Here is a 13094-nt window from a genome sequence, read left to right on the forward strand (position 1 = left end):
AATCTCTTACTAGAAATTGATTTATTAAGGTTATTTAAGACCTTTTAGAAATCATATTCAGTTTATTTTCCATCATATGTAGATTAAAGAGTAATATGCAGATTACCTGACTTTCAAGTTGAACTTGATTATATCATCTCAAGCTTCTACTGTACAGAGGTAAATCAATTTTTCAGGTCATATATGGTAGATATGGATTAAAAATAAGGCGAAATCACTTTTATACACAATTAGATTATTAGTATACCTGTTTTTAAATTTTTTACAAGTTTGTAAAAACAGAAATAATTGTACAATTTATGATACATTTCTTGATTTCATTTTATTCAACTTTCTCTACAATTACAATTTTCAGAACATTGATAACACCTTAAATAGAATTAGATCCATTACATGAAAAAGATAATTACCATTGCATTAGAGAAAGTTAGGATGAAAATTAGGTTTTACATATTAAGCATAAGTGTATATCTGTTCACTCAAGTTTATTTGTATTCTTTCAATGATATAAATAAGAATAAGTATGTGGAAGAAACACGAATGTTGAGATGGATGAATGGGAAAACTATAATGGATAGGATAAGAAATGAACTTATTCGAAAGACCATCTACAAGCACCAATAAGAAGAAGTGAATTATTACATGTTGAAGGGGCTAGAAGAGCTTAGGGCAGGCCAAAAAGGACATGGGTTGAAGTAGTGAGAAATGATTTAAGGGAATGTTTGCAACCTGTGGCTGAACCAGTCAACCCATCACCCAGCCAGATTTTATGTCTGTTTCATCCCCAAACCGCTTACTTGTAAAATCCATTGACTCAATCAATGACCCAATGACCAAGCTAGTTGAACCCCTGAACTCTTGACATAGCGGTTCACAGGTTATACATTAACTTTCTTTTTATGTTTTTTTTTTTTGCATTTTTGGCTATTTCCACCATTAATAACAATAGTTCTTATTTATCACACTTATTTTTGTTCAATATGAAGAATATATAAACATAAGAGGTATGCCCAATTTTTCTGCAATTGTTTTGCACTTTTGTCTGGTCTGTAATTTATCTATTTTTATATTTTTATTATTTAATTTATGACATCAAGGGTTGAGCCATTTGACACAGATGGATGAACCACTAACCTGCCTCCTAGATAGAAAAGAGGTTCCATTTCTAGGTCAGTTTAAACACTAATTTAAGGGCCCACAATTTTACAATGGATATGGTACTGAACAGGACTCATGTAGCCAACCCCATATGGTTGGGACAAGGCTTAGATGATGATGATAAGGTGGCAGCACCAAATTTCTTCAACCTCTCTTCTCTTCTTCTACTTCTTCTAGGGTTTGTCTCTTATGTCTTTTTATTTTCTTCATCTAAAATTACAAGTCAGTATTAGAGCTTCATCTGATCTGATCTGACCTGGTCTGATCAAACCCTTTAATTATTCAGTTTATGAAGCCACTGAGCTACCACCAGTAGGCACATGGTGGATTAAAGCTCTAGAAATTACTGCTTGAGTCATATGCTTTCTTAGGGTTGTATGTTCATTTTCTGGATTTTTTCTGCCTAAGAATGAAGACCTAGAGGTACAACTTCTCCAAAATTATTAAAAAAATAAGCTGATAAAAATTCTTTAAAAAAAAAAACAAATCTGGTGTTTCTGGATTGGTGTGATTTAGTGAGAGAAGAAAACACAACTTGGCCCCCTACAAAGTGATCCCAATGTCCTAAATGTAAATCCATGCCACTGAATAATTTTCATTGATGATTCATGATGAATCAATTTTGAGCTAAGTACCTCGTCATTCGGTCTGCTTCCAAGTGGCCGATGACTCAGAGGCCGAAGTGGAGAATTTTGCTGGGTGAGGACCTGGATGCCGAGCTGACCAGGCCGAGCTGGGAGTGGACTAGGTGCCGAGCTGACCGGGCCGAGCTGCATTGATTGTTGAGCTTCATAGTTCCTTAGAGACCTGCAAGGAATCAATGTCAGAGGACCCGAGGTGGCTAACCCGGCGAGGTCGCTCCGATGCTTAAGTTAGTAAACTAGTAGTAAATCGCGAGCTAAAAAATCATAAAAGTATGAGAGCTAGAATTTGCTTACTTGCCCCCCCCCCCTATGTCATTGGGGTTGGTGCCTTTATATAGGCATTGTTTGGCGTGGGCTTCACACACTGCATCCGAGATTTCCAAGAGGTCGCCTAAGTGGTCCGAGATTCCTGGAGGCAACCGTCATGCACGTTGACCACCCTCTATAACGTTCGGTACGTGGGCCAACTTCCAAGGATCGTGGGCCAACCGAATTTGTCGGTGAGAACATCTCGCAGGTCGCCACCTGGACCTCAGTCAGGCCGGCACGCCCTCGAGGGAGGTCGCTCCTTGCGTCGAGGTCACTTCGACCAGTGACGAGGTGTTGTAGGTCGGCCCTAGACGAGGTGCTTCTAGCCGACCTGAGTTGTGGTCGAGGTCGCTACGTCGGCGTCAGTGCTAGGTCAGTGATAGTGCGAGGTCGCTAGGTCGGCGTCAGTGCCAGGTCGACGATAGTGCGAGGTCGCTAGGTCGCCAGGTCACCAGGTCAGCGCCTATGCCAGGTCGCCAGGTCGGCACCTATGCCAGGTCGCCAGTTTGGCGCCTGTGCCAGGTCGCCAGTTCGACACTTGTGCCAGGTCGCCAGGTCGGGACACCATCATCTTGGCTAAGGTAAGTTGTCGCCTAAGTCGTTCTGGGTGTCACCCAGTTGTTCCAAGATGCCACGTGTCACAATGTCATTGGAGGGCCAAATCTGCCCTCATCAATTGCCCCCCACTCCCGAGCTGAAAGTAACTCGGCGAAGGGAGTAGATTGCTCCTTTTGGCCTGGAATGACTAATTCGATGAGCTCGTAAGCGTCGATCCAATTTGCTTCTCAGGTCGGAAAGTCCAAGTGTTTGCAGCCTTGTGCAGGACCTCGCCATCTTTATTTTCGGGGCCCGAGAGCGAGTTCATCTGCTCGAGGAGAGGTGGAGCAGGTACCCCAAGGACATCTACCTTATTAGGGATGTGACCATCAAGAGGTTTTGCGATCCGACTAAGTACCTCAAGAGTGAAGCTCATCATGCCGTCCTTAAGAGGGGGTTCTGTGTGACCTCTCTATTAGGTCGCTCCACCTAGGTAGACTTCGACGCAGTGTCCTTCGAGCTGGCCCTAGCTAGTGAGTTTGATGCAGAGCCTGCAATCGAGGTGGAGGTCAGCTGTGAAGAAATCAAGTTTGCATCCATCACGGTGCTGAGAGCGAACTAGTCTTTTCCTTTGTTTTCTCGTGCTGAATGCGAACTGCTTTATATTTCACCCATGTAAAAGAGGCGACTGGGTCCCACGTGGTGCCGAGGTCTTTTATCAGCCCGGCACCTTAGCCCTTAGGCTCTAGGAGCGACTCGTAGCCCACTCTCCTTACCCTTGATTTTGCCCATGACGAAGAGGCGACTGGGTCTTAAGCAGTGTCGAGGTCTTTTATCAGTTTGGCACTTTAGCCCTTAGGCTCTGGGAGCGACTCGTAGTCCACTCTCCTTGATTTTGCCCATGCCAAAGAGGCGACTGGGTTTTATGCGGTGCCGAGGTCTTTTATCAACTCGGCACTTTAGAGCTACAGCTGCGCTGCATCAGCCTCGTTAGTGACGCCGGTCACTCACTCCTACAAGAAGCTACTGGGAGCTCGACCTATGAGGGCAGCACTACTGACTTTAGGTCACCAGCTCGCACGGGAGCCTTGGAAGGCTCGACCGGCAAGGGCATCCGTGCAGTCCGTTGGCCGCCAACTCCCACGGAAGCCACGAAGAGCTCATCTTGTAGAGGGTACCTCGCGAAGAGGGCTGATGAGGCTTTATCTGAGTTGAAATAAAGTCGGCAGAGCTGCTTAGTCTATTGGCCATCAACTTCCTGCTTAGTCTTTGAGTTCATAAAAAATGGAAACTAGAAAGTGAGAGCTTTAGTTTCTAAAAGGTGAGAACTTAGCTTTCTGGAAGAAGAGGACTTAACCTTTCAGAAGATGAGAACTTAGCTTTTTGTAGCGTTTCCCACAAACGGCGCCAATTGATGAATCAATTTTGGGCTAAGTACCTCGTCATTCGGTCTGCTTCCAAGTGGCCGATGACTCAGAGGCCGAAGTAGAGAATTTTGCTGGGTGAGGACCTGGATGCCGAGCTGACCAGGCCGAGCTGCATTGATCGTTAAGCTTCATAGTTCTTTAGAGACCTGCAAGGAATCAATGTCAGAGGACCCGGGATGGCTAACCCGGTGAGGTCGCTCCGATGCTTAAGTTAGTAAACTAGTAGTAAATCGCGAGTTAAAAAATCATAAAAGTATGAGAACTAGAATGTGTTTACTTGCCCCCCCCTATGTCATTAGGGTTGGTGCCTTTATATAGGCATTGTTTGGCGTGTGCTTCACGCACCGCATCCGAGATTTCCGAGAGGTCACCTAAGTGGTACGAGATTCCCGGAGGCAACCGCCATGCACGTTGACCACCCTCCGGAACGTTCGGTACGTGGGCCAACTTCCAAGGATCGTGGGAGTGTTGGGATATGCATGCCGAATTTGTCGGTGAGCACGTCTCGCAGGTCGCCACCTGGACCTCAGTAAGGCCGGCACGCACTCGAGGGAGGTCGCTCCTTGCGTCGGCGCCAGGTCGCCAGGTCGACGACATTGCCAGGTCGCCAGGTCGAAACACTATCATCTTGGCTAAGGTAAGTTGTCGCCTAAGTGGTTCCGGGTGTCACCCAGTTGTTCCAAGATGCCACGTGTCACAATGTCATTGGAGGGCCAATTCCGCCCTCATCAATGCAGAATATGAAAATCTCCACTCTCGTCGAGCATAAAAGACCCTGCCAGAATTCCTAACCAAGGTTTCAGTTTATATAGCCAACCCGTCAAGACCCACCTTCCTCCCCAAGGTTTTAGATTCACATAGTGAGCCCAACAAGATCCATTTCTGAATCTCTTCAACATCTATGTAGCAGGAATCATTAGAGGAACTTTTACCTCTCAAATGTCACATTCATGATTTACCTTCTTTGACTAACCATAAATTCTACAATTGCACCACCTGCCTCCTGCATTACTAATAAAATGACATTCGTTGTTTTCTTCTGCCACTTCTGATGCCTTTGTGAAAAATCCTTACCTATTTTATGCATTGGTGTAAGTCTATCCTTAAAAAGCTTCTTCTCTGTCTGGAGGTCTTCCCTCCTTTCTTCTCAGTTTGTTTATATCAACTAAATATCTTCAGTTGCATAGTTCTCTTAAAAGAAAAGAACAAAATAAAAAATTAACTGATGAAGAGTACCACTTACATTAGCATGAATTTGAACACTATGAATTGCAGGTGTGTACAACATCAGTTGCTTCAGACCATTTTACAGAGAAAGTTTGGATATGGAACTGAACAGAATGGAATGGCTAAACAGGTTCACTTAACCAACCAAATATAGTTGGGACAAAAAGCTTAGACGATGATGCTGATGACCAAAATGAAGATCAGAGAGAGTTGGGACAAGACTTAAGATGACTATGGTGATCAGTTAGACTTTATGCAAATGCCATATAGTCTCTCTTTTGGATTTACAAGTCAGAAAAAATTAATTTCTGATCAATCCTCCCGGATTGACAATTTCAGACAAGTTTAATACATCAACCAATCTTGAACCTAATATAAGGATTCGTTATAGAAAAGGAATGTAAGAAACCTCTTTTTTTTTATGAATATGTAAGAAACCTCATTAGAGTATGCATATCTGCATGAACAAGAGACAAGCCAGTTCCAGTACACACCTCAAGAGGATTCTTTGATACAACTGACCAGAAAAGAAAAAAGGATTATTCACTGGAATAGAAATATACAACTCCCAAAGAAAGTTCACAAAAAATTAAACATCTAGAACAATAGAAAGAAACAATTGCACAAAGCAATCTCTAAAGCTATATTTGGTTGGAAGGGAAAGGTAGGGAATTCCTTTTTCCTACCTGTTCCTTCAAACCAAACACAGCGTAAGGGTAAGTAGAAAGAAAAGGAGTATTCGGATGTCACTAAGTTTATGGAGCCAAACTTGAGGCAGGCAGCCAATAAATAAGGTACAAGCAAAAACCTACAGAGATGTTCGATCCTAATGGCAAATTTAGGCCATTATTCATGCTACAGCCTATGAAAGAGACTAAGTCGCTGCAGCAACTAAATGTAATCAGAATGAAAAAGAAAAAATAAATGCATCTCTTCACAGAGCTGTACATTAGAGAGCAAACAATTTTACACCATCTTAGTGAAACAATGTCAATTTAACAAAAGGTGATGGAAAATCGAGAGTGATAACCAATTTAAAAAGAAAAAGAAAATTCTCATATTAAAATCAGTAGTTAGTTAATTTTTGGACAAGATTTTCTAAATACAAATCCAACCGATAATCATATTAATATCAATATATTTACCGAGGATGAGCATTGCATCAGGAAGAGCACCGAGGATAGGAAGGAAAAGACCACCAATAATACCAGGGCCAAGGACTGACAGCAGAAGCTCACTTCCGTCCGAGAGGTACCTCGCCCCATGGAACATCAAGAACCCGTATACAATGATGAGGAAGAGGTTTCCAACAACATTAGTGGTACAGGGGAGGAACCCATATGTCTGCTCACAGGTCTCGGATGCACGGAGCCTCTTGAGAAAGATGCCTGGAGATTGCACTCGACCATTTTCGACTCCGTCGGAAACCAGATTAGAGCTAAAGCTCTCTGTAATGAACCGACTACTGCCGGCGCCAGCGACAGCGAGAATCACTAGGAGGACGAACAAAACACAGAGGAAACTTTTCTTCACCATGTTCTTTGATGCTTGTTTCTAGTCACGAATCACAATATACCTTTTTACACTATCTACAGCGCGAGAGATTAGTTCTCGGATGGGGCCTCAAGCTGTACAATTAGCAGGGCGAAAGTATGGCTTCAAGTTGAAGCTGCTGCTGAAGACCGAAGTGCTGATGCCCCCTTCTCCGTTTTCCCTGGAGAACAAACTAAAAACCAACGGTCTGTGTGACCAACGCAACCGGTACTATTTAGTACTCGGTAGTTAGTGGGGGGTACTGTACAAATCGTGATACGCTACGTGGTCTGGTTAGGCAAGTTATACCAGTAGAACTGCAGAGGATTGCAAAGTAGTATGTCCTGAGCGGTGAAAAAAAAGAAGGAACCGGAGGATGTGGACCAATTTTATGATATGCCACGTCAGTCTGGTACATGGGCCCACTGTTGCTGGAGATGACAGGTCATATAGGATAGAAAGAGTTAACATTGGCTGTGGGGAGAAACACTGAAACAGTTCCGCGTCAACGCGTAACGACATACTTGGGATTTATAAGGATAAGGTTGAAAGGAATAAACTATTATATCTATATATATTAAAATTGGTATGTTCATATTGATGTCAGCATTCTCTAAGCTATTTATCTATTTTCTTAACTTTTTGTATTTTTTTATTTTTTTTTAAATTTTTATTTTTTTAAATTTATGTCATTTTTGAAATAATCAATGAGATGCACTTTCCTAATAACCTAAATAATCTTTCTCATAAAATTTCTCCAAAACTACCTCCCCCTCACTTTCTCCAAAATTATCTCTAATTCCTATTTATCTTTTAAATTATCTCTAATTTCTTTTTATCTCCAAAATTCTCTTTAATTTAGGAGAGAATTGAGAATTTCTCCCCTAAATTATCTCTAATTCTAACTTATCCTCTCCACAACTTTTTATCTATATCTATCTAAAGAAAGTTTGGATTAAAAATTTTAAGAATTATTTAAATATTCTAATAAAATTATATAATAACTTTAAAATATTTATTAAAAACAAAAAATATAAATTTATATTTTTACAATATATATCACGAAATTATGTACTAACAATTTAAATTTTGTCTTTCTGGATTATCAAATTAAATGTTTTTCAAATATTTAATAATATGTAATAGCTTTAAAATATAAAATTCAAATAACAAAAAAATTAAAATATTTTATAAATTATTTAAATATTTAAATAACTAAATATTTATCATAACTAGATTTTAAATAGTTAAAATAACGAAATTATGTAATAAATTGAAAACATTTCTTCAAAGTAGAAAAATAATTATAACATAATATTGAAATTAATAGTAATTTAATATATTACAAAATTAAAAATGAAATTATGTAATATTAGTATAAATTATGATTTTATGGATAATTAAATTCAATAAATAATTAATAATTAAAAAAATTAAATATTTTACATATTATTTAAGTAGTTAAAAAACTAAATGTTTTAAATAACAAAATATTTGACATAACAAGATTTTAAATAGTTAAAATAAAGAAATTATGTAATAATTTAAAAAATCTCTAAAAAATAGAAAATTAATTATAACATAATATTGAAATTAATAATAATTTAAATTTTTTACATAATATTGTAAATAAATAATTTCACTTATATCAAGTAATAATTCGAGAAAATAACTTTCAAAAAAATTAATATTTATTAATAATAATTTTAAACTCTTAATCTATATTTATTATATAATTGTATATACTAAAATTAATATTTATTGTTTTTTGTGATAAATGTATTTTCAATAATTATGTATAAATTTATTTTGCTTTGTTATTTAACAAAAAACTTTCAATATTTATTGGAGATTAAATTACTATTATTGAAATTTTTAAATTTAATTTATTATACTTATTGTATTTATTGTATTTTTGTTATAAGTTATTGATTAATATTTATTAGAGATTAAACTATTATTTGAAATTATACTATTTATTGATTAAGTTAATATATTTTTAGTACTTGTATTTTTGTAATTTCTATAATCATTGTATTTTTTATTATCAATATATTTTCAATAATTGTGTGTTTTCGCTATAAATTTTCAATAATTATTGGAGATTAAACTATTGTTATTTATTAGAGATGACACTATTAATTTAGTTGAAATTATGAGTGTTCATGAGTTGGTTCGGTTTGATCATAGGCTATTTGTCCAACAAAATTGAGTTGGTCAGTAGAAACTGACTAACCTTTTGTGAAAGCCGACCCACTCTAGTTGTATCGGTTTGGGTCGATTTTTTGGTTTGGTCAATCGGTTCAAAAGAAATATGAGAAATTTTCCACTTTAACATATTAAAAATTATATTAAAAATATAAAATATATATATATATCAATGGTTAGGTCATTCGATTTTGGTTGATTTACAAATGGCTAAAGTGAAACTGATCCAACTTGGTCGAATTGGAAAATTTTTGAACCAAAGCCAACCTAAAATACTAGAAAACTAACCAACTCGGGTCGAGTTAATCGAGTTGGTCGGTTTCATTAGTTTGATGAATAAACCTAACTAAAATTAATTATTGTTATTTTTGTATTATAAATTTCTTTTAAAAGTAGTTTATAAAATATGAATAATTATTAATTATTGAAAAAGTTGAAAACATAAAACAATTGTATACTCTTATGTGTTTCTATTAGGGGCATTTACTAGAACACACTTTTAGGGATGGCAATTTTCCCCATCCCCGACGGTAACCTAACTTCCCTGACCCAATGGGGATGGGGATTGTCTTGGTGGGGCAGGGGTAGAGACAAGGATCAATAGGAATCCCCGGTCAGGGTCGGGGATGGGGTTGATATCCCATATATACATATATATATATATATATTAAATATATTATTATATTATTTATATTATATATATCAAAATATATTTAAAACATTGTTTATAATTTAAAATTTTTATTTATTTTAAAAACTATTATCTAAAAACATTTTGGGGACTCAGGTCCCCACGGGGAACCCATCCCCGTCGGGGATCGGGGATGGGTGTTAATTTTAGAATCGGGGTCAGGGACGAGGAATATGATCCCCACCCCAAACCCGCCCCGTTGCCATTCCTACACACCTTATAGTTTTACATATTTACTTAAACCAACCTTATAGTTTTCATTTTACTAAAACATCCCATATATTTTACAACTTATTTATTTAATCAACCTTACATTAAGGAGTGTTTGTTTTGCCATTAGGCCCATGATTTTTTATTTCAAAAATACCCTTAACACTTTTTTTGTATAGAAAACAAAATTGACCAAATATAGCCAATAGAGTGGTTGTCCCGGGCCATTTCTCCCTCCTCTAGGATAATTTAGGGGATCAGTGGTTCAGCATGGCCCACATCTCGAGCCCGCACGGACCCGTGCCATGCCATGGGTCAGGCTGGTCCATGGGTCGAGCCTTGGGCCATGCCATGCCGCACACCAAGCCAAGCTCAAGGCAAGGCACCCACTCTCCGTCCAAGGTTTTTAAAATCGGACCGGAAAAGGAACCGTTATGGGGTCGAACGGTCTATTTGTCAAATGGATGACCCGTTCTGACAAAAAAAATAAAAAATTAGAAAAACAAAAAAAGGATAAAAACTATTGTCTGGGTTGACAATTCGACCGCCCAGGTCAGCGATTCGTTAACCAAATAAACGGTTTTTGGACAAAACAAGGTTTTGAGGAGAAACGGTTCAATTCCCAATTTTCGGTCTAACCATTAGGTTTGATCCAGTTTTGAAAACACTATCCCCGTCAGCCCAATATTCGATTTGATGATAGAAATGATTAAAAGGATATATTGAGTATCAACCACATGGTAAATTTCTAAAAGTACACTAAATTGTCTTTAATATTCAAAAATGTAATTTTATGAAAATTTTGGAAAATTTATTGTACTTGTGTAATTTTGCAAGTTTATTCAAATTTATTTAAACTTTTATTAAATAAATTATTTTCTTTTTAAATGGTTTACTTACAGAATTATACTAATTTATCTTATAATTTCTAATATAAACTAACCAATAATTTCCTTTTTCCAATATTATACTATTTATCTTAATAATTTTTGTAATTATTTGTTCAAATTATAGTTTTTCATTTCCCATAGTCATTTATCTTTACTAATTTTCAATAATTTGCAATGAAAATCACATAATTTTTCAATGATTTTCTAAAATCTATCAAATGTAATAAATTTTCCTAAAATTTCCAAAATATTCTAATAATTTTCAATAATTATTTAATGCATTTTAAATAAACTTTCAAATACTTTATATCTTTTAATTTCCAAAATGTTATTTTATGAAAATGTAGTTTTATGAAAATTTTTTTAAAAAATTATTACATTTGTGTAACTATGGGGATTTATTGAATTTTTTTTAAAATTGTTATTAAATATATATTTTTATTTGGACTGGATAGGGAACCTCGACCTTCTCGAACCATCAACCCATAATTGGATACTTTTTCAAAAAAGGCCCCTCCAAGGTTATTTATCCCACGGATAAGGTTATTTAATAACAATTAGTGTTAGTGAAAATTTGTGAAAACTGTATACTTTTTCAAAAAAGGCCCCTCCAAGGTAATAACCTTGTAGAGTAGGGGTAAATATCCAAAATCTGGATACTTTTGAAAAAAGGCTCCTCCTAGGTAAAACCTTGTGGAATCAAGGTAAATTGGCGAAAACTGGATACTTTTTGAAAAAAGACCCCTCTTATGTATTTATCCTAAAGAGTCAGGGAAAATTTGCAAAAATAGGAAACTTTTTGAAAAAAGGCCACTCCAAGGTAAATAACCTTGTAGACTAGGGGTAAATATCCAAAAACTATATACTTTTGACAAAAGGCTCCTCCTAGGTAAAAACCTTGTGGAGTCGAGGTAAATTGGTGAAAACTGTATACTTTTTGAAAAAAAGGCCCTACCTACATAAAAACCATGTAGTGTCAGTGTAAACTTGTAAAAACTGGATACTTTTTCAAAAAAGGCCCCTCCTATGTATTTACCATGAGGAGTTAGGGAAAACTTGCAAAAACATGAAACTTTTTGAAAAAAGGCCCCTCCAAGGTAATAACCTTGTAGAGTAGGGGTAAATATCCAAAAACTAGATACTTTTGAAAAAAAAATGCTCCTCCTATGTAAAAACCTTGTGGAGTCGAGGTAAATTGGTGAAAACTAGATGCTTTTTGAAAAAAGGCCCCTCTTACATAAAAACCATGTAGTGCTAGTGTAAATTTGTGAAAACTGGATACTTTTTCAAAAAAGGCACCTCCTATGTATTTACCATGAGGAGTCTGGGAATATTTGCAAAAATAGGAAACTTTTTGAAAAAAGGTTCTCCAAGGTAATAACCTTGTAGAGTAGGGGTAAATATAAAAAAACTACATACTTTTGAAAAAAAGGCTCCTCCTACGTAAAAACCTTGTGGAGTCAAGGTAAATTGGCGAAAACCGGATACTTTTTGAAAAAATGCCCCTCCTACATAAAAAAACATGTAGTGTTAGTGTAAATTTGTGAAAGTTGGATACTTTTTCAAAAAAGGCCCCTCCTGCATAAAAAACATGTAGTGTTGGTGTAAATTTGTGAAAACTGGATACTTTTTCAAAAAAGGCACCTCCTATGTATTTACCATGAGGAGTCTGGGAATATTTGCAAAAATAAGAAACTTTTTGAAAAAATGCCCCTCCAAGGTAATAACCTTGTAGAATAGGGGTAAATATCCAAAAACTGGATAATTGTGGAAAAAAAAAAGGCTCCTCCTAGGTAAAAACCTTGTGGAATCATGGTAAATTGGTGAAAATTGCATACTTTTTGTAAAAAGGCCCCTCCTACATAAAAACCATGTAGTGTCAGTGTAAATTTGTGAAAACTGGATACTTTTTGAAAAAGGTCTCTCCTATGTATTTACCATGAGGAGTCAGGGAAAATTTGCAAAAACATGAAACTTTTTGAAAAAAGGCCCCTCCAAGGTAATAACCTTGTAGAGTGGGGGTAAATATCCAAAAACTAGATACTTTTGAAAAAAGGCTCCTCCTAGGTAAAAACCTTGTGGAGTCATGGTAAATTGGTGAAAACTGGATACTTTTGAAAAAAGGCCCCTCCAAGATAAAAACCATGTAGTGTTAGTGTAAATTGGAGAAAACTGGATACTTTTTCAAAATAGGCACCTCTTATGTATTTACCATGGGGAGTCAGGGAAAATTTACAAAAACAGGAAACTTTTTGAAAAA

At 36.6% G+C, this 13094-nt stretch overlaps 1 protein-coding gene across 1 annotated transcript in view; it reads right to left on the reverse strand.

Moving 5' to 3' along the window:
• LOC104612097 (sodium/calcium exchanger NCL-like) overlaps positions 1–7056 on the reverse strand; it is a 30089-nt gene extending 23033 nt beyond the window's left edge. Inside the window, exon 1 of the mRNA XM_010279415.2 lies at positions 6448–7056. Within this exon, the coding sequence (XP_010277717.1) occupies positions 6448–6838 (391 nt within the window). The 5' untranslated portion in view covers positions 6839–7056. The remainder of the gene's footprint in view (positions 1–6447) is intronic.
• Positions 7057–13094: the final 6038 nt, after the last annotated feature.

Source organism: Nelumbo nucifera, chromosome 1 (assembly GCF_055504915.1).
Source record: "Nelumbo nucifera cultivar China Antique chromosome 1, China Antique-T2T, whole genome shotgun sequence".
Lineage (NCBI taxonomy): Eukaryota > Viridiplantae > Streptophyta > Magnoliopsida > Proteales > Nelumbonaceae > Nelumbo > Nelumbo nucifera.